The sequence below is a fragment of the Pleurodeles waltl genome, chromosome 3_1, assembly GCF_031143425.1.
Source record: "Pleurodeles waltl isolate 20211129_DDA chromosome 3_1, aPleWal1.hap1.20221129, whole genome shotgun sequence".
NCBI lineage: Eukaryota > Metazoa > Chordata > Amphibia > Caudata > Salamandridae > Pleurodeles > Pleurodeles waltl.
This window is the reverse complement of record NC_090440.1, coordinates 699863159-699889054: the sequence shown is the minus strand read 5'-3', so window position 1 is coordinate 699889054 and position 25896 is coordinate 699863159. Positions and strand designations below refer to the sequence as shown.

At 45.0% G+C, this 25896-nt stretch overlaps 1 protein-coding gene across 8 annotated transcripts in view; it reads right to left on the bottom strand.

Annotated features, from left to right (window-relative positions):
- Positions 1-25896, bottom strand: part of TXLNA (taxilin alpha) — a 165011-nt gene that overhangs the window by 108837 nt on the left and 30278 nt on the right. For all 8 annotated transcript variants that reach the window (XM_069223339.1, XM_069223341.1, XM_069223335.1 and 5 more), the window contains 2 exons: positions 21632-21802; positions 18521-18715 (listed from right to left, as the gene is read on the bottom strand). In XM_069223339.1, the coding sequence (XP_069079440.1) occupies positions 18521-18715; positions 21632-21802 (366 nt within the window). The remainder of the gene's footprint in view (positions 1-18520; positions 18716-21631; positions 21803-25896) is intronic.

The following is a 25896-nucleotide window of genomic DNA, read 5'->3' as shown; positions in this document are numbered from 1 at the left end:
CCAAAGGCGAAAGTATTGGTCAAGTACTTGTGGCTGAATTTCCCATTCAGGGACTTGTTGCTGCATCCTGCTTAATAGGTCCTCAAACTGACTGTCCATTCCTGGGAGATATTCTGCCAGTAGTTGAATGGGATTGTGAATCACCCACTTCCAAATTGTCTGAGCTACAATGGATAATTGAGATGACTTTGTCCCTTGCCATAATACATAGTTGTCATCTTGTCTGTACGGACCAATACCACTTTGTGAGATGTGTGTCAGAAATGCTTTCAGCGCTAAGAACACTAGTTGTTGTGATAAGTCTGTTGAATGGAATCCCATTTCCCTTGTATTGTAAGGTTGTTGAGGTGAGCACCCCAACCCATCTGTGATGCATCGGTTGTGTGAATGATCTGAAACACAGGGTTCTGAAAGGGCCACCCTTTTGAAAGGTTGGTCGGATACCACCATTGCAGAGAGCAGCGAGTCTGGCGGTCCACAACACTTGATGATTGTAAGGAAATGCCTCCTTGGCGTGGTTGCCCCCTGACTTTTTGCCTTTGCTGATGCTATGTTTACAATTGAAAGTGTGCTGAGGCCTGCTAACCAGGCCCCAGCACCAGTGTTCTTTCCCTAACCTGTACTTTTGTATCCACAATTGGCAGACCCTGGCATCCAGATAAGTCCCTTGTAACTGGTACTTCTAGTACCAAGGGCCCTGATGCCAAGGAAGGTCTCTAAGGGCTGCAGCATGTCTTATGCCACCCTGGAGACCTCTCACTCAGCACAGACACACTGCTTGCCAGCTTGTGTGTGCTAGTGAGAACAAAACGAGTAAGTCGACATGGCACTCCCCTCAGGGTGCCATGCCAGCCTCTCACTGCCTATGCAAGTATAGGTCAGTCACCCCTCTAGCAGGCCTTACAGCCCTAAGGCAGGGTGCACTATACCATAGGTGAGGGTACCAGTGCATGAGCATGGTGCCCCTACAGTGTCTAAACAAAACCTTAGACATTGTAAGTGCAGGGTAGCCATAAGAGTATATGGTCTGGGAGTTTGTCAAACACGAACTCCACAGCACCATAATGGCTACACTGAAAACTGGGAAGTTTGGTATCAAACTTCTCAGCACAATAAATGCACACTGATGCCAGTGTACATTTTATTGCAAAATACACCCCAGAGGGCACCTTAGAGGTGCCCCCTGAAACTTAACCGACTGTCTGTGTAGGCTGACTAGTTCCAGCAGCCTGCCACACTAGAGACATGTTGCTGGCCCCATGGGGAGAGTGCCTTTGTCACTCTGAGGCCAGTAACAAAGCCTGCACTGGGTGGAGATGCTAACACCTCCCCCAGGCAGGAGCTGTGACACCTGGCGGTGAGCCTCAAAGGCTCACCCCTTTGTCACAGCCCAGCAGGGCACTCCAGCTTAGTGGAGTTGCCCGCCCCCTCCGGCCACGGCCCCCACTTTTGGCGGCAAGGCTGGAGGGAACAAAGAAAGCAACAAGGAGGAGTCACTGGCCAGTCAGGACAGCCCCTAAGGTGTCCTGAGCTGAGGTGACTAACTTCTAGAAATCCTCCATCTTGCAGATGGAGGATTCCCCCAATAGGGTTAGGATTGTGACCCCCTCCCCTTGGGAGGAGGCACAAAGAGGGTGTACCCACCCTCAGGGCTAGTAGCCATTGGCTACTAACCCCCCAGACCTAAACACGCCCTTAAATTTAGTATTTAAGGGCTACCCTGAACCCTAGAAAATTAGATTCCTGCAACAACAAGAAGAAGGACTGCCTAGCTGAAAACCCCTGCAGAGGAAGACCAGAAGACAACAACTGCCTTGGCTCCAGAAACTCACCGGCCTGTCTCCTGCCTTCCAAAGAACTCTGCTCCAGCGACGCCTTCCAAAGGGACCAGCGACCTCTGCATCCTCTGAGGACTGCCCTGCTTCGACGACGACAAGAAACTCCCGAGGACAGCGGACCTGCTCCAAAAAGACTGCAACTTTGTTTCAAGAAGCAGCTTTAAAGAACCCTGCAACTCCCCGCAAGAAGCGGGAGACTTGCAACACTACACCCGGCGACCCCGACTCGGCTGGTGGAGAACCAACACCTCAGGGAGGACCCCCGGACTACTCTACGACTGTGAGTACCAAAACCTGTCCCCCCTGAGCCCCCACAGCGCCGCCTGCAGAGGGAATCCCGAGGCTTCCCCTGACCGCGACTCTCTGAAACCTAAGTCCCGACGCCTGGAAAAGACCCTGCACCCGCAGCCCCCAGGACCTGAAGGACCGGACTTTCACTGCAGAAGTGACCCCCAGGAGTCCCTCTCCCTTGCCCAAGTGGAGGTTTCCCCGAGGAAGCCCCCCCCTTGCCTGCCTGCAGCGCTGAAGAGATCCCTTGATCTCTCATTGACTTCCATTGCGAACCCGACGCTTGTTCTAACACTGCACCCGGCCGCCCCCGCGCCGCTGAGGGTGAAATTTCTGTGTGGGCTTGTGTCCCCCCCGGTGCCCTACAAAACCCCCCTGGTCTGCCCTCCGAAGACGCGGGTACTTACCTGCAAGCAGACCGGAACCGGGGCACCCCCTTCTCTCCATTATAGCCTATGCGTTTTGGGCACCACTTTGAACTCTGCACCTGACCGGCCCTGAGCTGCTGGTGTGGTGACTTTGGGGTTGCTCTGAACCCCCAACGGTGGGCTACCTTGGACCAAGAACTGAACCCTGTAAGTGTCTTACTTACCTGGTAAAACTAACAAAAACTTACCTCCCCCAGGAACTGTGAAAATTGCACTGTGTCCACTTTTAAAGTAGCTATTTGTGAATAACTTGAAAAGTATACATGCAATTGAAATGATTCAAAGTTCCTTACCTGCAATACCTTTCAAACAAGATATTACATGTTAAATTTGAACCTGTGGTTCTTAAAATAAACTAAGAAAAGATATTTTTCTATAACAAAACCTATTGGCTGGATTTGTCTCCGAGTGTGTGTACCTCATTTATTGTCTATGTGTATGTACAACAAATGCTTAACACTACTCCTTGGATAAGCCTACTGCTCGACCACACTACCACAAAATAGAGCATTAGTATTATCTCTTTTTACCACTATTTTACCTCTAAGGGGAACCCTTGGACTCTGTGCATGCTAGTCCTTACTTTGAAATAGCACATACAGAGCCAACTTCCTACAATGATGAAGATGACCCTGTGACTGAAACCATTGACGAGAGAGGTACTGTTGTAGTGGACGTATGTGTAGTCTTGCATGGGGAACGATGGCAATACAAGAGGCCATCATCCCCAATAGTGATTCACTAGTTTTACTGTGTAAGTATGATTCTCCTGTAATTGAGCCAGGAGATTTTGAAAAGCTTGACTCCTTACTGGGTCTGGATATGCTAATGCTGAATGAGTATTCAGAATTGCTCCCCGATAAGGCTGCACCCGTGATGGTTGAAGATGGGATTTGAGATCGTTTATTGTAAATCCCAAAGTGTGCTGCTGGCATTTTTGGATGGTATTGGCTTTTATGTGCCAATCGTCCAAGTATGGGAAAACGTGGATGTGTTGCTTTCTGAGAAATGCAGCTACTACAGTTGTTACCTCAGGACAGTTGTTACCTCGAGCGGTAGAACTTCGAATTGATAATGTTTTCCTGCAATGACAAATCGTAGATATTTGCAATGTGCCGGTTTATGGGAATGTGGTAATAAGCATCCTTTAGATCTAATGCTGTCATGTAATCTCCTTGCTGTAGTAGCGGAATAAGAGTGACCATATGGAAATACTCTGAAAGTATGTATAGGTTGAGAGGCCAGAGATCGAGAATTGATTTTTCCTTGGTTTGAATGGGGAAATGGTTCTATAGCCCATTTGAGAAGGGACTTTACTACTACGTTTAAAGAGAATGAGGAGTGGAAATGAGTTCTAGACAATAACCACGTTGGATAATTGATAGAACCATTGGTCTGTAGTGATATTGGACCACTGGGGATAGATGTGCTGTGGAAATTATTTTTTTACTAAAGTCACAGTTTTGTATTAGAGGGAGATCCTCTATAGGTGGATGTTTTACCTATCCCTCTATTATTTGCACCTCTGTAAGATCCACTGAAGGAACTCATGTCGTAAAAATGTGTTTCTCGTTTATTTTGTGAGGTGGAAGGTTTTGAAGCCACCCCAAAATTGTGCCTACGACAATTACCCCTGGTGGGTGTAGTTAATAATGCCACCATGGCTTTAGCTGTTTCAGTGTCCTTTTTTTAATTTGTCTATAGTGGTATCTACCTATGGGCCAAGTAAAAGTTCCTTGTCAAAAGGCATGTTCAGGACTGTCTGTTGTATTTGTGGCTTAAATCATTAACACCTCAACCAGGTATGCCTTCTTATGAGGACACTAGCGTGCACACCACGTTCAGCTGTGTCAGCCGCATCAATGGCCCATCTGATTGAGATATTGGAGATGGCCTGCCCTTCTGCAACTATCTCCTGTCCGCTTTTTTTGGGGGTGTTCCTGTGGAAGATACTGTAATAACTTCCATTTTGTCTTAGTGGGCGCTGTCACACCTCCCAGAAGTGCTTGAGAATTTGCATTCCTCCAATGATTTGCAGCCTGAACAGCCACTCTTTCACCTGCTGCACCCAGTTTTTTGCTCTCCTTGTCTGGAGGAGGAGCGTCCCCTGTGGACTGACAGCACATTTTCATGCCACACTTACCACAGTAGAGTCCGGTGGTAGTTCAGGGCTCGAAAAATCATAAAAATGTTACTATACCTGTGTAGGAAAAGGGCTCCCTGTTGCAGTTACCCACCACTTTTTGCCCGATATTGAGGCTGACTTGACTGAGAAGTGTGCTGAGACCCTGCTAATCAGGCCCCAGCACCAGTTTTCTTTCACTCAAAATGTACCATTGTTTCCACAATTGGCACACCCCTGGCACACAGGTAAGTCCCTTGTAAAAGGTACCAGTGGTACCAAAGGCCCTGTGACCAGGGAAGAACCCAAGGGCTGCAGCATGTGTTGTGCCTCACCTAACACATGCACACTGCCATTGCAGATTGCCTTTTTCTCCCCACCAACACACACAAAGTCGACATAGCATCCCACTCAGGATGCCATGCAAACAAAACACTGCCTGTGGCATAGGTAAGTCACCCCTCTAGCAGGCCTTACAGCCCTAAGGCAGGGTGCACAATACCACAGGGGAGGGCAGAGCTACATGAGCAACATGCCCCTACAGTGTCTAAGTCCATTCTTAGACATTATAAGTACAGTGTGGCAATATTAAGTATATGGGCAGGGAGTTTGTCAAAATGAACTCCACAGCTCCATAATGGCTACACTGAATACTGGGAAGTTTGGTATCACACTTCTCAGAATAATAAACCCACACTGATCCCAGTGCCGGATTTATTAAAAAATGCACAAAGAGGGCATCTTAGAGATGCCCCCTGTATTTTACCCAATCCTTCAGTGCTGGACTGACTGGTCTGTGCCAGCCTGCCACGGAGACGAGTTTCTGACCCCTGGAGCCATTGTGCTCTCTGAGGCTAGAAACAAAGCCTGCACTGGGTGGAGGTGCTTAACACCTCCCCCCTGCAGGAACTGTAACACCTAGCAGTGTGCCTCAAAGGCTCAGGCTTCGTGTTACAATGCCCCAGGGCACTCCAGCTAGTGGAGATGCCCGCCCCCTAGACACAGCCCCCACTTTTGGAGGCAAGTCCAGAGGAGATCATGAGAAAAACAAGGAGGAGTCAACTACCAGTCAGGACATCCCCTAAGGTGCCCTGAGCTGAGGTAACCCCTGCCTTTAGAAATCCTCCATCTTGGTTTTGGAGGATTCCCCCCCAATAGGAATAGGGATATGCCCCCCTCCCCTCGGGGAGGAGGCACAAGGGTGTAGTCCCCCTTAAGGACAGTAGCTATTGGCTACTGCCCCCCAGACCTAAACACACCCCTAAATTCAGTATTTAGGGGAGACCCTGAACCCAGGAAATCAGATTCCTGCAACCTGAAGAAAGAAGAAGGACTGCTGACCTGAAAGCCCCGCAGAGACACCAACTGACTTGGTCGTAGTCCTACTGGCCTATCTCCAGTCTCAAAGAACCTGCACAGCGACGCATCCGACGGGGACCAGTGACCTTGGAGGACTCCTATGACTGCCCTGAACCTAAAGGACCAAGAAACTCTCTAGAACAGCGGCACTGTTCAGAACCTGCAACAACTTTGCAACAAAGAAGCAACTTTTAAAGACACTCTCCCTTCCTGCCGGTAGCGTGAGACTCCACACACTGCACCAGACGCCCCCGGTTCAAGTTCAGGAGAACCAACACTGTAGAGAGGACTCCCAGGCGACTCCAATGACGTGGACACCCTGAGTCGACCTCCCTGCACCCCCAAAGCGACACCTGCATTGAGGATCCAGAGGCTCCCCCTGACCGTGACTGCAGGGTAACAAAGAAACCCGACGCCTGGACCAAGCACTGCACCCGCAGCCCCCAGGACCGAGAGGAACCACCTACCAGTGCAGGAGTGACCAGCAGGCGGCCCTCATCCTAGCCCAGTCAGTGGCTGGCCTGAGAAGCCCCCCCCAGTGCCCTGCCTGCATCGCCTAAGTGATCCCCGGGTCCCTCCATTGCTTTCAATAGCAAACCAGACACCTACTTTGTCTACTGCACCGGGGGGGGGGGGGGGGGGGGGGGGGGGGGGGGGAAAGTCTGTGTGTCCAGTGCTCTACAAAACCCCCCTGGTCTGCTCCCCGAGGACGCAACTACTTACCTGTAAGCAGACTAGGACCGGAGCACCCCTGTTCTTCATAGGTGCCTATGTGTTTTGGGCCCTCCTTTGACCTCTGCACCTGACCAGCCCTGTTGTGGCTTTGGGGGTGCCTTGAACCCCCAACGGTGGGCTGCCTATGCCCAGTAGACTGACTGTGTAAGTACTTTACTTACCTGAGAAACTTAACGAAACTTACCTCCCCCAGGAAACTGTTGATTTCTGCACGGTGTCCACTTTTAAAATAGCTTATTGCCATTTTAACCAAAACTGTGTGTACTACTGTTTAAAAGTTCTATACTTACCTGTGTGAAGTACCTTGCATTTCATGTACTTACCTCAAATCTTGAATCTTGTGGTTCTAAAATAAATTAAGAAAATATATTTTTCTATATAAAACCTATTGGCCTACAGTTAAGTCTTTGAGTGTGTGCTCCTCATTTATTGCCTTTGTGTGTAGAACAAATGCTTAACACTACCCTCTGATAAACCAACTGCTCGACCACACTACCACAAAATAGAGCATCAGAATTATCTAATTTTGCCACTATCTCCCCTCTAAGGGGGGCCCTTGGACTCTGTGCACGCTATCTCTCACTTTGAGATAGTATATACAGATCCAACTTCCTACAACCTGCAGGTCGAGTAACTTAAATAATCTACTCGACCTAACTGTAATGTACTTGACCTGTAAACGGATCTCAAATTCTGTGATCCTAGGCAAATAGTTTACAGAGTCGCCTTTTTCTTAATTGACACGTTTGATCGCACCTTCAAATATGTGAGCTCAGCATTTCTGCAGTACAAAAAAAACCTCTTTTGTTTGATTAAGTAGACTAAAGTTTGCTGCATGCATCACAAGAATCTAAAGCATATAACCTAAGACTCCTTAGTTTACTAATAAGTTTGCCATCAGTGCAGGAGTGTTTCTCAGTTTATTTAAACACTCAATTAAAAAAATATATATTACTAAACCATGATGTGGTAACACATTGTCATCTACACATAGTAACTTTCCAAGAAATGTCCAAAAACCTCTCCACTAACTTGCAGCTTTACTGATAAAACTATATAGTGTATTAACAATCAGTAAAAACTGATTCAGAAAACATATCCTTTGCACATTAACATGTAAAGTATTCAGATTTGTTTTCATCCTATTCAAATATTTTTTCATCACACGAATATTAAAAAAAAGGGCTTTCACAACTACTGAAATATGTTTTGAAATGTTTGCACAGTTGACTTAGTCATTTAAATGTTGTGTGTTAGGAAAAACCTGACACCCTATATCCTTTTATTTTACATTCAAAGCAGCAGGTCGCACAGTTCACCTTACAAAGGCCTGGAACTCTGCAGTTAGAAGGAAAATTTATTGTATGAAAAAATGACTTTTGATTTGACCTCTGAACACAGAGCAAATGTGACATATGAACAAGGTTAAAGGCATCTTTTATTGCCCCTTCACTTTTCAACTGAACAGAACACCTGTTCAGTGTCAACTCGGCAGAAAGGACAAGTAAAAAAAGCTCGACCTGATCAATTACATTTCACCAATGCGAGTGGCCGAGTGGATTTTTCAAGCCCTGTAGTTGTGTTTTTAGGGCAGTTGGATCTGAGGGTGCAGCTTTATATTTCTCATCTACCCTTGGTGTAATTATTCTTACCTTAACAGGTTCGTTGAATATGTCAGTGGCATGTCTGGTAGCATGGGTAGAAACTGAGACTGACAGAGGAAATCCTCTTCGATTGGGTGTGTATGCATCTGCACATCATGAAACGCTGCTGCCCTTGCAATAACTTGGTTGTACGCAGTTGCACCCTCAGGGGGAGAAGGCATTGCTGGATAAAGGTCAGGGTCATTAAGGAGAATAGGATTTGGATTGATTAGATCCATGGATCCAGATCTTGTGGTACATCACCTATCACATCTCTATGAGTTGATGACAATGATGCTTGTGGAGTAAATTGTGGGTGAACAAAGGGTGAAGGTGATTGTGGTGGTGGTGTAGATGGAAGCACTGGAAAGTGAGGTGGTGGAGGTTGTTTGAGAGCCTTGTCTTTTTCTTTGGAGACTTTTTTTTAGGGGGAGGCGCAGTGACCACTGTCTCTTGAAATGTCAGTCTCCTTTTGATTGGAAAAAGAGAAGCCATGATTCATCCTGTTCCCTTTTGTATGTGAATGTTTCGCTGTCTAGCATCCATCACTTCCAAAATAGGCTCTACATAATAAGTGTCCTCAGGGTAAACAATAGAGTCTTTGCCTACCATACTTTTCGGTTTCAAAATCTTCTGCCCGGATTGCTTTTTTCAAGCTGAAAGTGTTGGCTCCGAAGTAGATGGCAATGTCTGTTTCTTCGGCACCGAAGTGGTCGATTCGACTGTTCGATTCAATGCCGAAACAGATAGGGATGTGATTGTCTCTTTGATCGGTGCTGAAGGCATTTTGGTCTTTGTAAATTACAGTGCCGAACCGGAGGGTGGGGCATTCAAATGTATTTTTCGGATCCTACCATGGCCCAAGGGCAGTGGAGGGCCAATAACCAATTTGGAAGTCTTTCTGAATGTCTTTACTTGGTGAGATGGTGCTGGTGTACTCAAGTACTGCACTGCTGGAATGGATTGACTCTCGTTTGAATCTTGGTACAAATCGGAATTTTTAATCAAAAGGGCTGCCTGGTGTCCGACTTGTTCCTGTGAGTGATCCTTGAAGATGGTGGGGGTATAGTCTGTTTTCTTCGACGCCATTTCTAATCAACACACTCTTCATCCCGAAGGGTCTTTTTGGATTGAAAAGATGAAGACCTACAGGTGTCGCAGGTCTCCACTTTGTGTTACGGGGAGAGAGACAAATTACACACTAAGTGTTCATCCATACACAAAAACTTAAGAGTGACATCTAGGGCAGAATCTAAACGGAGTACATTCCATCAGCCTATCCGGCCACAGTTGTCGAAGTAGGCCCAAGAAGGGCGTAGACACCCCTAAGGGCATTAGGTCGACCCAGACGATAAAGATCGGCTCAAATCATAAAAGTGTGAAATACGCAATTGAAAACTATACCAACGTTGATAGAAAGATGGAAAATAAAAGTTCGAAAGATACCTAACCGAGATCCACCAGAGCAAGAAGTAACACCTCCGAACCAGACGGCGAAGAGAAAACAATCTAACAAGGGAGTCGATGCCCATGTGCACTATCACCGAAAGGAGAAGTCACTTGATCTTGTGACTTGAAAAGAATCCTTGAAGAAAAACAACTTGGAACACTCGAGCCCAACACTAGATGGCGGACTTTTGCAAAGCATGTGTATCTACAGCCACACATCCCATCAAACTCAGTATTATCTGGGACACAGAAAAAAAAAAAAAAGGAGTATATGAAGTAGGTGATAAATCAGGCTGGCTGTTGGCTTCGTTGGGGAAAAGAGAGAAAGCTTCCAAGTGGGCAGGAAAACTCCAATTGTGAGGGCCAAGGTGTAGTTCACACTGACTGAGCCACAGTGTGATAATTTGCATGCTACTACCAATTGCTATATATGACTAGAGGTATACTACTGGAGTTCTTACAGCTGTCTAGGAAGGATAGAGCAACACTGGAGGGGGGTGTCTCTCAGGGGGAGCTTACGGAAGCCCTTAAGTGTAGGCCTAATGGCAAAACACTAGGACACCAGGGTTTTTCAGTGAAAATATGAGAAACGGTCTCCTGTCTTAGGGACACATATGTTAAGTATGTCCCAGGATGCTGGGGAAGATGGGACCAACCCCCTCACTTCCCACATACCCCCCAAAAATAACCTTTGACAAGCAAGAACAGTAGTCATACTTAAACCAGGCAAACCCAGAAGTATCTGTACTGCTTATAGACCCATCTCACTTCAACAAACAAAAGTTTCCTGGCCAAAATCTTGGCAATCCACCTTGCAGGGTAATTGGCATCCTGGTGCTCAGAGACCAAAGGGGGTGTATGCCAGGGAGGGCAACTAGATTAAACGTCAAAAGACTGCATAACTGACTAGCACAGATGAGGCAAACACGGGAGCCACTGACTACACTGTCACTAGTCTGAGAAAAAGTGTTTGACTCCATAGACTGGGTGTATCTACTAAAAACTGCTGAAAGCATTTAGTTTTGGTCCACACTTTTGTAAAAGGCCATTGCTACTGTACAGGGCACCAAACAGCCACCTTGAAGGTATATTGGGGGGGGGGGGGGGCAGGGGGAGTGTGTTGATGTCATTCCCAGTGGGAAGGGAAACTAGGTGGAAATGCCCGCTTTCTCCCATTCACTTCACATTATGCGTAGAGCCCTTAGCGGCTGGATCAGGCTGAGGGAAGATGTTATGGATTTCAGCAACCAGAGAAAATCTCATTACTTGAGGAAGATAGTAAGGATAAAGAAATAAGTTACTTACCTGTAACTATAGTTCTCCAGTATTGGAATCTTTCATAGATTCACGTTTGAATCAGACTATAAAGCATTATTTACAGCACATTGAATTCACAATAAATCGTTAGAATTACTGACAGATAGCTATTTTAACCTACCTACCGCTACATCTCCTTGAGGTATGGCATTCAGACAGTAGGTAGTGTCTTGTAAACCTGTGTGTACTTTTCCAGGTGGCTGCTCTGCAAAGGTCTTATAGGGGCACAGCTGCGAACAGTGCCATCGATGTTGAGACAGATCTCGTAGAATGTGCCCTTACTGAGGATTGTAAAAGCTTACCAGCTGCTTGGTGACCCCCCAAAAAAAAAAAAAAAAAAAAAAAAAAAAAAACACACTTTATAGCAGCTACTATTCATCTTGCTATTCCTTGTTTCGAAAGGGCTCGGCCCTTTCGCCGGGCGCTATAAGCGACAAATAACTGTTTTGACTTGCGAAAATGTTTGGTTTTCTCCAAATAAAAAACGTAATATTCCTTTTGATGTCTAACGGATGAAGAGCCCTTTCTGCAGGAGATGACGGATTTAGGAAGAAAGACTTCAAGATCGAAGTCTCGTTAATGTGAAAGTCTGATGGAACTTTTGGAACAAATTTTGGGTTTGTGCGAAGTATCACTATAATGCTTAAATTGAAGGAAAGGCTCTTGAATGGTTAGAGCCTGGATTTCGCTGATGCGTCTAGTAGAAGTAAGGGCCACCAGAAGAGCTACTTTTCACAATAAGTACTTGAATTCCGCTTTGTGAATGGGTTCAAATGGATGTCTCATAAGCGGAGATAGAACCCTGTTGAGTTGCCAGGAGTGTGGAGGAGGTCTTACTAGCAGAAAAATACTCTAAAGAAGTCCTTGTAGAAACTGTTTTATCAACCTGGAGAACCATAAAGACGGAGATGTCGGGTGACGTCTGAAACAAGATATGGCTGCTTAGTGCACTCCGATAGATGCATGAGCTAATCCCGTTGATGCCAGATGGAGGAGATAGGGCAATATCTCCTCTGGAGGCAACAATAGTGGATTAATCTGTTCTTTCTGACACCATAAACAAAACCTTTTCCATTTTAGAGAGTATGATTTGTTTCTGCTATCCGCTCAGACCTTTGAAAAGCATTCTCCTACTGAATGTTTAAATGGGCAAACTCATTGTGTTCAGGAGCCAAGCTGATAACTTTAGTGATTTGGAGTCCGGATGCAAGACTTGACCCTCGTTCCTTGTCAGGAGCTGTGGTGAGACTTTCAGTGGAATGTGGTCTTTTCTCTGAGAACAGGACCAGTTCCGAAAACCAATGTTGGCGAGACCAACACGGAGCTATCAGGATTAGTCTGCAACGTTCTCTCTCGATTTTTGTGAGCACTCCTTAAATCAGGGGAATGGGTGGAAAAGTGTAGGCAAATATTCCGTACCAGGCCATCGAAAAAGAATACCCCTATAAGCCCGGATGGTGATCCCAGCTTGCATAAAAGCGGCATTTGGTGTTCTGCCTTGTTGCAAAGAGATCTAGGTTGGGCTTTCCCCATTTCTTGAAGACCTGGTCGAGCACCTCTTGGTTCAGCTCCCATTCGTGACAGGAGGATGTTAGTCTGCTGTCTCGTTCTGTCGGCCTGGCAGGTGTTCGGCTCGTAAACGGACCCCATTATGAATAGCCCAATTCCAAATATTTTGAGATTCTAGAGATAGGAGAAGAGACTTAGTTCCTCTCTGCTTGTTCAGGCAATGCATTTTTGTTGTATTGTCCGTTCTTATGAGAACCTCATATTGTTTTATTCTGTGGAGGAGAGCCTGCAGAGCCAGAAAAACCGCTCTCAACTCTAGGGAATTGATGTGATATTTTCAAAAGGAGCTGTTCCACCTTCTGCTGACCTGCAGATCTTGAAGGTATGTCCGCCCATCCCTCCAGAGAGGCATCCATGGAAATGACCAACAGGGGTCGATGGGGCAGAAAGGAAAGACCTACTGCGATGTTCAATTGTTCTGACGACCAGTGGAGTGCCTCGATCATGCAAGGAGTCACTGTGATGGAGTCATTGAATGAGCCCTCTTTTTTTTAATCCATTGGAGATCCAATTCCTCTTGTAGGGAGCACATTCTCAGGCGACAAAATGGAATTAGTTGAATGCAAGATGACATCATTCCCAGTAGTGATTTGTAACTGCGTACTGAAAGAGACTTTTCTTTTAACTCTGTTTGTTAGAGATATAAGCTTGGTTTGTCTCTCCAATGTAGGGAAGGGCTTGTCCCTGATTGGGTCAATTGTTGCCCCTAAAAAGGTTGTTACTCTTGTTGGCAAGATCTTGTGATTTGTTCCAATTCAGGGTGAGACCCAGTTCATCGAATAATTCTATGCAAGCCCTTGTTGAGTCGTGAGCCACTCGATACGACCACACTTTTATTAGCCAATCGTCCAAATATGGAAAAATCTGATGTTTTTTCCTTCTCAGCAAAGCTGCTACCGGAGCCAGACACTCTGAAGATTCTGGGGGCAGATTTCAGGCCAAATAGAAGAACTCTGAACTGGAATTGTCTGCTGGTACTGTGAAATGAAGAAATTTTCTTTTGGCAGGTGAAATCGGGATATTAAAGTATGCATCCTGTAGATCCAGGGTTGTCACAAAGTCTCCGTGATTCATGCGGAGGAGAATGTTCTGCAACGTGACCATGTGAAAGGTTTGACTAATTTGTTTAAGTCCCAGAGGTTGAGAATGGGACATCGCCCCTCGCAGTTCTTGCGTACTAGAAAGAAATGGGAGTAAAAACCTCTGCCCTCTCTGAAGAAGGGACTCTCTCTATAGCTCCCTTCCTTAGCATGGCCACAACCTCCTGCCAGAGTTGCTTTACATGCATTTGAATGAAAGTATGTGGAGGGTGTGATGGTGGGATTTCGATGAACTCCAAAGTGTGGCCAAATTGAACTCTCTTTAATAACCACTGGTCCAACATTATTTCTTGCCATTTTTGGAAAAAAGTGGGATACTCTTCCCCCTATTCTGTGAATTGGTGGTGGGGATGTAGCCGGAGCCTGAAAGCTGTCACTGGCGTCGAACTGAGTCTTTGCTCTGACACGCTCTACCCCTAGGAAGAGGTCTGGCACAGGACACCTGCGGTGGTGGTCTGTGAATATTGTGGTTGAAACTGCTGAGTCGTATAGGAGGGATAACAAAAGTTTTGAAAACTCCATCTATATGATGGGATTCCTCGACCTCTGAAGGCTCAAAAGGGCAACTTCTTGAACTGTAGGGTACCCAATGATCTGTCTATCGCTTGCAAAGCGTCATCCACATGTTTCCCTAAAAAGAGCCTCCCCATCAAACAGGAGATCCAATACTTTATTTTGTACATCTGGTCGAAAGGAAGTTGCCTTAAGCCAGCCTTGCCATCGGCGCACCGCCCCACCTGCTAGCTGGCTAAAAGCAGTGGTAGCAATATCCATTGTGCAATCAATAACCTCAGCTGAGGTGAGCTCCCCCTCCAATAGGATCTTCTTTACTTCCACATTTAAATCCTCCAGAAGGCGGTCCAGATATGGAGCAATATCCGCCCTTAATTGCCTGCCGTATCTGCCCTTAATTGCCAAAGAGTTCGCTCCTCTCACTAAGTCTTGACGTAGAGGAAAACCGCTTCCCAATGTTGTCAAGCCTTCTACCTTCCTTGTCTGGGGTGCTGAAATTGGTGTTGATGGATTCTTTGAGCGCCTCTGCGCTGACTGGGTTATGACAAAGTCTGGCTTCAGGTGATCAATGAGACAAGTTGGAGCGTCATCTGAAGAATTATACTTTTTGTCTAACCTTGGTAAGACCACCGTCACAGTAGCTGGGTTTTTCATTACTTTCAGACCTTCCTCCCAGATATAACTTACTTTGGGTATGGAGCGTATATTCTTTTGAAAGGGCTCCTTAAAATCGTATAGGAAGCAGTCCATTTGCTTAGATGGCATGGGCAGCGCAAATGTCTTAGCTGCTCTTCCGAACAGATTATGGAAACCCCCAATGTCTCCCGAGTCCACAGGAGTAGGCAATTGAGATGATGGGGTTGGTAATATATAGCTGCCCCAATCAGATCCTGTCTTGGAGCTCCCCTTCCTCTCTCTCCTCATCCGAGGAGTCTGTAACTTGCATAAAGGTTCTCTGTGGGGTACTCCTCACCGATCTAGGGGACAACATAGGTTGTGGTACTGGAATAAAAGGTATCGACAGTGAGGGTTCCGTTGGGATTTCCTCTGACCGTGGGGCTGAAGGAAACCTTTTTTTGTAGCCTGACAACATAAGCTGGAGATCAGAGATAAGGTAACTTGGGATACAGACCATATCCCCTGGCACACCTTGTTAGTCTCTCTGAGGAATAATATTCCTCTTCATCATCTTGACTCTTAACATGGAGCTGGGAAGGACTATGAGCTGCACCCAATGTCCCATCATCATCCGAATCAACCTCCAGTAGATGGGCCGGAAGTAAAGGTGTGAACTTACTTGGAGATGTGGCATGCGGCGCTTCATCCCCCTTTTCCAGTCAAGGCCTGAATTTTTCTCCTCATCAACGACAGAGGTCCGCCTCTGGTTTCCGTCGAAGGTATTGTCAACTATGACGTCGTCACCGGAATCATCGATGGCGGCATCAATGACATACTTAACTTCATTGTCGACGGTCTGGACTTAGTTACCGTCGATGTAGACGAGCAGGAAGCAATAGTCAATAGGCTGGTAACCGTAGACGTTGTAGTCACTGATACAGCCACCGTATATGCTATTGTCGTCGACACGGACGATGACTTTGTCGATGGTAGGGTCGTCGACGATGGTCTGTGATCCGGGGCTAAAGAAGGCTTTTTAAAGGCAGTGATAATTTTCGGTGGAGGTGTGGAAATCTTTGAAGAAGGTTTAGACACCTCCTTTGAAGTTGAAGGTCAGTGTTTAGACTTTGATGAAGATTTTCTCTCGTGAGGTGATGTCGATAGACTGCAGCCTTCACCAGACCCCCGTGAGGTCTTTTTAAAAGCTTTTCAGGGTTGCCCTGAACACTTTTAGGAGTGAGGCGATCGTTGTCTCTTTTGGGACTTTTTAGAAGACCAGGAAGATTCCTCACTGTCCGAATCAGAGACAGGGTTCTTCCATATGAGCAGGCTTCCCTCTCTATCCCTTAGAGTTTTTGAGGAAAAGGTACGACATACCTTGCATTCAGCAGCAGAACGTTCAGCATCGAGGCAATATATACAGTCTCTGTGTGGATCCTCAGTGTAGCCTTTTCTTTCCACATGTACTGCAGGCTCTGAAGAGACTTTTCCTCTCTCTGTTAGACATTATGCTGATAATGTTGGCTCCAGATATTCGGAGTGTGAACAAGAAACACTCTATAATAGAGAATAATCCCAGACGTAGTGGTAAAATCTACATCAGCAGGAAGAAAAAAAATAGCAGAGCTCAGTGGGGACTCCCTAGCACGAGGTGTGGTAGAAAATCTGAGTTGCTGGAGCTTCTCTCAGGAGGGTTCTAGAGGGTGGGGTCGTCTGACTGGTTAATGCTGCAGTTTGGTCCTTTTTTACATAAGGACTTGGATAAAATTACTTAAAAGCAGAGCAGTAAATTATTGCTGTTATGTCTTTGGGGACTTTGTCTTTTCTAAGGTACTGGGGACTCCCATCACGACGACGGGGAATGATTCAAGCATGTGAATCTATGAAAGTTCCAATACTGGAGTAAGGTAGTTTCACAAATATGCTGCACCATATTTAGAAACAAGCCAGATACACTTAAAAAAACTTTGACAAACTTGAGAAAAAGACATTATTTAGATTAGGAGGCTGCACCAATACACCCTAGAGATGTAGCAATCAAGTTCAGACTGAAATTAATCCAATTAAAAATCCTGCTTAGAATTTATTATAATAGTACTAGGCTCTCTTGGATGGGTAGGGCCCCAGAATCACTGGTCTTACACGTAATACAGTTGAATGCATTTTCCTACACGTTCTCTGGCAATGCTCTGTTATTGGAAGGTACCAGACCACTATTACCAGGGAGCTAAAAGCAATATTAGAAGCACATCTTGCTCTCACATCTAAATACCTTATTCTAGGTATACCAAGTTGAGGCTGTCTTATGCAGACTCAACTGCTATTTTGTCATCTGTGTTTTATGGTAGCCAAAAGGAATATTCCCAAGCTGTGGGTGAAGGCACCAGGCCCCAAATCAATCAATCAATCAATCATTGCATTTGTAAATCAGAGCACTATCACCCCTAAGAGTATCTGGCTGCTGTGTCTCAATCAAAAAGCCATGTCTGGAGTCTTTTTCTGAAATTCGCCAGAGACGGAGTTGTTCGGAGGTGGAGGGGCAGTCTGTTCCAGGACTTGGCTTCTGTGTAGGAGAAGGAGCGGCCTCCACTGTATGTGCAAGGTTCGGCGAGACAGAGTGTCGTTGTCTTCCTAGTACACAGATGCTCAGTCGATGGTTGATGGAGGATAGCCCTAGGTTGAAGGGAGCCTTGTATGCTAGTGTAAAGAAATAAACAGCTACGGATTACCTCTATGAACGTATACATGAAAGTGGGAAGAGTGACCTATGTTGGGAAGTGGTGCCCACAGACGTTTGACAAAAATCTGATACAATGGAAAGCTTACTATGGGTTTATATGGGAGAGGTAGCTATCACTGTGCATTACCCTGGATATACGGAAGGATTTATAAACAAGGAGGAGCAAGGAGACTCTTAAACCTGCCAAAGATCGTGATCCCTGAAGCTGTTGTAAAGAGAGGGTGGGGAGGATGTAAGGGTGACAATGACCCTCAAATGCTGGCAGAGGACCCACTTCATGCGGAGAACAGAAACTACTGTTATCTATTGTACTAATGTGTAAGTCGTTTGTTTCATGTAAACAAAAAAAATAAAAATAAAAAAAATCTTCATTTCGCAGCCTCCCCTAATCCATTCCAGTCTTTCAGATTCTTCTCTCTAATCTCCTTTTTATCCTGTAGGAGTTTCCACTCTAGGCAAGGACCTCACATCTCTCTGAACCCACAATGCCCAATAACCTTTGTCATTGAGTCTTCTTAAGTCACTCTCCTGAGATCCACTCCCTCCTCACCACAGCCACAGCATTTTTTATTGTGCTTCCTGTTTTCCCTGTAACAACATTTTGAAGACCTCGTGGCTCAATAGGTTTCCAGAACCTCCTATGTAGTCACTTCATTTCCACTGCCATAAGCACATGCTCCCCTGCCCTTCCTTTTGAAACTCTACTACTGGTCATTTTATCCTAATAACCACACCTGCAGACCTCTGTTTGCCTTTAGAGTCTCTTCCCTCTACCCTTCGAGAAAGCACTCACTTTCTTACCTCCTCTCGAAGCTCATACTGCTCAATCAGTTTTTTCAGGCGTTCAGCCAGCTCCACATTCTCCTGCCGTAGTTTGGAGTTGCGCTCGTTGTGTTGTTCCATCTGCACTTGGATGTCGTTTAGAGTGACCTGGAAGTGAGATGTCACCTCTTTGCGTTTTTCCTCTTCCTCCCGGGCCCTTTGCACCCCCTCATCCTGAATCACAGAGAATAAAGTGTACAAAATGAGACAAAATTGTTCATCCTATTATTCTACCTAAAAGGTATGGAGACTAAGGACCGGGAGGAATCTATAACATCTTATTACAATGTAAGCATGCACACTGACAGCGAAGAGTAAAAACAATAAATTTCCATGCAGACTTCAAGCCCCTGACTGGTGGAGCAGATGCTCACCACTGGCTCTCATTTGGACATCAGCACACTAAATGATTTACATTCAATCAACAACTCTTAAAAGATCACCATGGACGGCTGCATGTACTTCAAAATGACAGGAAAAGCTTTGATTTAAAAACAAAAAAACAAAAAATAAAGTCGCACTCTGAGCAAGGGGAACAGAAGTTGAGAAATCACACTTCCTTTCAACCCACCCAAAGGGAACACACAATATTAAACCTAGATAGTGTTTACAAAGTCATTGGCTGACTTGGACTGACCTAGGGGAAAATACCCTGATTTTCTGGACCGCTATACGCAAATGTAAAGTATAACACCCCAAGTGTAGGAAAATGCCACTGTTGGCATGGTTTCCCCCTAACTGTTTGCCTTTTGTTGATGCCAGCTTTTATTGAAAATGTGCTGGGACCCTGCTAACCAGGCCCCAGCACCAGTGTTCTTTCCCTAAAACTGTACCCTGGTCTCCAAATTTGGCACATCCCTGGCACACAGATAAGTCCCTTGTAAAACTGACCCCTGGTACTAAAGGCCATGTGGCCAGGGAAGGTCTCCAAGGGCTGCAGCATGTATTATGCCACCCTTGGGACCCCTCACTCAGCACATGCACACTGCCTCGCAGCTTGTTGTGCTGGTGGGTAGAAAAAGGCAAAGTCAACATGGTATCCCCCTCAGGATGCCATGTCCACAACCCACTGCCTGTGGCATAGGTAAGTCACCCCTCTAGCAGCCCTTACAGCCCGAAGGCAGGGTGCACTATACCATAGGTGAGGGCATAGTTGCATGAGCACCATGCCCGTACAGTGTCTAAGCCAATTCTTAGACATTGTAAGTGCAGGGTAGCCACAAAGAGTATATGGCCTGGGAGTTTCTCAAACAGAAACTCCAAAGTTCCATAATGGCTACACTGAATACTGGGAAGTTTGGTATCAAACTTCTCAGCACAATAAATCCACACTGGTGCCAGTGTGAGATTTATTGAGAAATGCACTCAGAGGGCATCTTAGAGATAGCCCCTGCATGCCAGCCCAACTGCTAGGCTGACCAGTCTCTGCCAGCCTAACCACTTCCAGACTAGTTTCTGGCCACATGGGGTGAGTGCCTTTGTGCACTCTGTGGCCAGGAACAAAGCCTGTCCAGGGTGGAGGTGCTTCACACCTCCCCCTGCAGGAACTAACACCTGGCAGTGAGCCTTAAAGGCTCAAGCCTGGTGTTGCAACGGCCCAGGGCACTCCAGCTAGTGGAGATGCACCCCCCCCCCCCCTCGTACCCCACCTCCCCCCAGACACAGCCCCCACTTTTGGCAGCAAGCCTGCGGCGATAATGAGAAAAACAAGGAGTCACCACCCGCTCAGCCAGGTCCACCCCTAAGGTGACCAGATCTGATGTGACCCCCTCCATAGAAAATACTCCATCTTGCTTTGGAGAATTTAGGCCAATAGGATTAGGGATGTGCCCCCTCCCCAAAGGGGAAGAGGCACAGGGAGGGTGTAGCCACCCTCAAGGACAGTAGCCATTGGTCACTGCCCTCCAGCCCTAAACACACCCCTAAATTTAGTAATTAGGGGTGACCCTGAACCCAGGAAATCAGATTCCAGACGACCTACAAAGAAGGACTGCTGACCTGAAAACCCAGCCGAGAAGAAGGAAGACAACTGCTTTGGCCCCAGCCCTACCGGCCTGTCTCCGGATTTAAAGAACCTGAACCAGCGGCACATCCTGCGGGCCCAGCGACCTCTGCCGACTCAGAGGACTGCCCTGCAACTACAAAGGACCAAGAAACTCCAGCGGACAGTGGCCCTGTCTAAAGCAACAAGAAGAAACCATCTTCAAAGGGACTCTCACCTCACTCCAGAAGCGCGGATCCCCACCACTCTGCACCTGATGCCCCTGGCCCTGGTCCAGAGAAACCGACACCGCAGAGAGGACCCTCCAGGCGACTCCAACAACGTGTCCACCCTGAGCCAACCTCTCTGCATCCCCACGACGACGCCTGCAGAGGGAATCCTGAGGACCCCCCTGAGTGTGTGTTCCCATTTATTGCCTGTGTGTGTACAACAAATGCTTAACACTACCCTCTGATAAGCCTAACTACTCGACCACACTACCACAAATAGAGCATTAGAATTATCACTTTTTGCCTCTGTCAAGCCTCTTGGGGAACCCCTGGACTCTGTGCACACTATCTCTCACTTTGAGATAGTATATACAAGAGCCAGCTTCCTACACCAAGGATCAAGGACTATGGAGGTTTTGCATTCGCAATTTTTGAGCTTGTCATTGAAAACTCATTCATATTACAGTGCTCCTGATTGCCCTCATCCTCTTCAGAAAGACACGAGGCATATTTCTTGATCCAATCATGCCTCACTAGATCTAGTCACCCTCAACACAAGAACATACCTGAGGAGTAGAAAGCCAGTTCTCAAGGACACATCAAGAAAGAAAAGTGTCCGCCCATACCTAAAGGAAATAAAAGTGCATATCCCAGCCAAGATGCACTGAACACATATAGGAATGGTTACAGGAGAATCAGGACAGGAGAAAAGAGGTAGGCAGAAGTACCTTTTGGAGCATAGAAGTGGCTGTCCCAGCACTCAGTGGATGATGGAAAAAGTCTGGATGAGGTCTTCAACAAAGACAAAGGTGAACTTTACCTTCATCATCCTCCCACAACTCTCCCTGCCCCCCCCCCCACACACAAACACTCTCTCACCTTGAGCATTCGATTGTGTCTCTGCAGTTCACGGCACAAACTCTCTAATTTGCTGCGGGCCAGGATGGCCTTGCTATGCTCACTTCGGAGGTGATCCTTCTCTTGGATTAGCTGAGACTGCTTTTTCTGCATGATCTTCATCTGCTTTTGTGAGGTTCGGTGTTCCTCCAGCTGAAGTGGGAAATGCAAAATTATAGTGAAACGGATTAAATATCAACCACAGTGAAAAGCAGCGTAAGATCAATTGTCTGAAGCCAAACACCAAATTAGAAATCTAGATTACTCAAAATGCCCTAAACAACTGGTATGATGTCTCTAACAAAGCTGCATTTGAACATGTCCTTAACCACCAGCTATGGCAGGGAGGAATCTGCAAAAAAAAAAAAGAAAAAAAAAAGTGAGGCTAATTATCCCTTGTCAAGCCAACACTGCAGCTGTTTTGAATTGGTGGTTTGTTTGATCTGTGCTCTTCATGCAGAACACTTCCCTGTTCCAGTTTTTCACACAAAATGTTAGCACTGTATGTGTTTGTGCATGTCTGGACTTTAACACAGGTTACAGCATATCCAAATGACAGATGGGGCTTAGCCAACATAATTTGATTTTTGTTTCCAAATCATCGGCAACTAATCTATTTGTTATATATTATACTTCTAAGCCTAACTTTCATTCAAACTATGTATTAACCATCAAGCAAAGTCTGCAGGTTAGATTAGACAGATGGTGAGCAGAGTTTGCAGGGTGCATAGAAGGAAAATGTGGAACTTCTTGTCTGAAGCCTTAAAAGCAGAATCAAATGATCTGCATTTTAGAAAGAGTAAAAACCAGACTATTAAATACAAATTCATAAATACTTACTGCTTCATCCTGTTCTGTCAAAAACTTTTTTTTGTGTCATTGAACCCACTGGATGTATATTAAACATTACTAAGTATCTTAAATAGGTAGACCAAGACTCAGGATTTCATTACATGAATCCAATTAAGTATCAAACTAAAATGGGTCTGCATTTACAGCATTTTTTTAGGTGCAATCATGTCACTATTTATGCAGTGTGTGTGTTTAGGGTAGATGACATTATTTAAAATGTACAACCTATAACCTAACAAACTAATGTTACAACTTTCCAAACAAGACCAGCGCTCCCCATTTACCAACTTCTAACCAACAACAAAGCTCTAAGGGAACATGATATAAACAGGGAGGCCACATAGGCTAAAACAATGGTTTATTATACAATAGAGAAAACAGATGACTACAATTCATATCAAATTAATAATTTCTTAGGAGTTAAAATATAGGAAAATAAGGCAAGTTTGATCTGATTTGAAAGAATAGAAGTTCAGCATGTAACCAGCATAAAAAAGAGCAATGCCAGAGCCAACAGGTCTCACTTTTGGGACCTACTGACTTTGCTAATGCTTTTTGGCAATGCTGGATAGCAATGGTAAAAAGCCATCGTTTTCTCGGTGCTGTTTGATATAGTTTAAAAAAAAAAAAAAAAAAAAAAAAACATAATGCTGCGGCAGCTGTTGGTGGAGTCATTCTGTAATTGTGCACAAGCATATGCATGCCTACAAAATGAAGTGGGCAACAATTAGATACATCACAAAAAAATAAAACCGAAGTGTTAGTGTGCAAAAGTGCTTTTGTGGAGATATATACAAACACACACACAGACACACACAAAATATATATATACATACACACACTTCTTCCTTTTTTTGCAGATTTTTCAGTTTTCAGTTGTATATGCGTACAGCACAGAAAAGTATATTGCCCACTGAGGCTGAATAAAATAAAGATATTAGAAATAACATGATATATAACTTCAGAGAGTATGTTTGGGGATTACGGTTTTATTCTTGGATTTTTATCATGTGTTCTAAGGAGAGTGATTGTTTGCCTACGTGGGCTGTATCAAGCAAAAGGTCGTAGAGATTATTCTCTGTAGTAGTGTATAATGACGGAGAGTAGGATGTTTTAAAGAAACATGGTAATGAATTTAATAGTGTTGTATTATTGCAAGCACAACCTTTAGAATATGTAAGTGGAGGCTTTATGAATGCTTGCAATGGTAAATATCGCAACAAGGATATTGTGTATACGCAAGGTTGCGTTTTAGTTTGACATGGAGCTCTGAGTTTGCACATCGTGATTGGATGTAAAAATTATTCACTGAGGTAGTGTAAAATGATGTATGATAGTACGAGACCAGGAAATGAATTGAATACAGTATTAAATAAATATATGCATATCCAAAACACAGACTGTATAAGCAGCGGCTTGATGAATTTTTGTTATACTGAATATCGTAACCAGAATATTATGATTGGGAAAAGTTGCATTCCAGCTCTGCATGAACACCCAAAAAACAAAACAAAAAGGGGGCAGGTTAGGAATACTCTAAACCCTTGCCTGGGTCCCGGTTCCCTCTGGGACCCCACCAGGACTAAAAAGTATGTTGTTTTTTTTTTTTACATTTTCTGCAAAAATCGCAGGTGGATTCGTGGATTTTGCCAAAAATTACACAAAAAAAAAAAAAACGCAGTCATCCTCACTTTCATTCATTTTGCCCCCAAGTGGGCCAGGTCCTGGGGGCATTTGCACCACATAAATAAACAAGGGGACACATTTTAAAAATAAACAGAGTGGCCCCCGCAGACCCAACTCCAATCACAGCTCCTCACAGGGACTGTGTGGGCCTTGAGGCTTCACCAGTGGTCCCTTCCATTATCACCACAGAAAGAAGCACTTACATCTGTAAATTACAAATCATCCAAGTATTTTCACCTTGATTAGTTATCTGATGGAGACGCTTGAGGAACAGTCACATTGACAATGTTGTAGACACACAAGGAAACTGTAGACATTATCTCGGCATCCTTTACACAGCTGTAGTGTAGGAGACGCACTATACATTTACCCAACGAGATATCACTTACTAATTAGTCAGTAGAAAGTACTCCAGTTGGCTAGACATTATGTAGAAAATGCTGGCCTCTTCTTGGATAAATATGCATGGCAGGATTCCTTGTGGCACTATGCTCGTTTCACAGAAAGTAAACCTCAACAGGAACCATTTACAGATATAAACAAAGCAGACGCCCAAGTTGAAGCTCCACTTCTGTAAAGAACTAATCACCCTAACTTAGTACGCATAGCCAAGGTAAAGCAAGTGTGTTTTTCTGCATTTCCACCATGAAAAGTTATTGGTAAATTTTGAAAGGAAGGGTTTGCATCCTTGCTTTTCCTGAGTGCAATATCTCATGTACTGACTGCGATGAGTGGGTTCTTTCTTGTCATCTGCTGGTGAGACCAGATATGGCGTTATCACTTTTCCAAGGAAGATAAACAGCTTACTAAAATGACTCATCCCTCCACCAAACCCCCCATCGATTTTGGAGATCCATTCTTGATGAACAGGAATGTGATCACATCCCCGCCAAACAAAGAAGCACTTCATGAGTGCTGTGGGGTAGGCAGCAGGCCATGCATGGCGAGAGGTTTATGCAATTACAAGGGCTTGGCCGCTGGGCCAGGCCCAGCGGTCAATCCCTACCACGCACAGCCGAAGGCCATGCATGGAGAGGGGTTGGATGGTTATAGGGGATTGGCTGCTGGCCACACCCCGCCGCACACGGTGTTGGGCAAATTAACATAGAGTAATTAAAATTACTTAAAAACAAAAAAAAACATAGTAATTCACTGGGGAAAAAAAACACAAAGATTACAGGGACGTTATAGTTTGGAAACAGAATTAAAAAAAAAAAAAAAAAACACACAGGGACGTTATAGTTAGGGTCACATTTTACACTGTAACTTGTGACTTAAGGTAACAACAACAACTCGTGCTCCCGCCGAGCACTGCTAATTATTTCACATATTGCAACACTCAGAACATCTTTGATACCATTAGTGATAATATCAATGTAATATTTGAAATAAAGTTATTGAGGAGAAAACTGTACATGGCAGAGGAACGAGTTAGTTACCTTAGGGAACAACTTATAGTTACTTGAAATAACTAACTATAACAGGTTACATTTCTATGGTTTTGTACTTTAAAAATGTGAGGCTAACTATAATGCCTTGCTATATTCACTTTGAAAAAAATGTATGTTTATATGTGCTTCGAAGGCGAAATCTAATCATTTTAATGACTTAACTGGGACAGCTACTGAATATTATTGATGAATATTCAAATTGTAATGTTAAATTAATTACAATGACTGATAAATTAAGGGAGGGAGAGAGAAGCACAT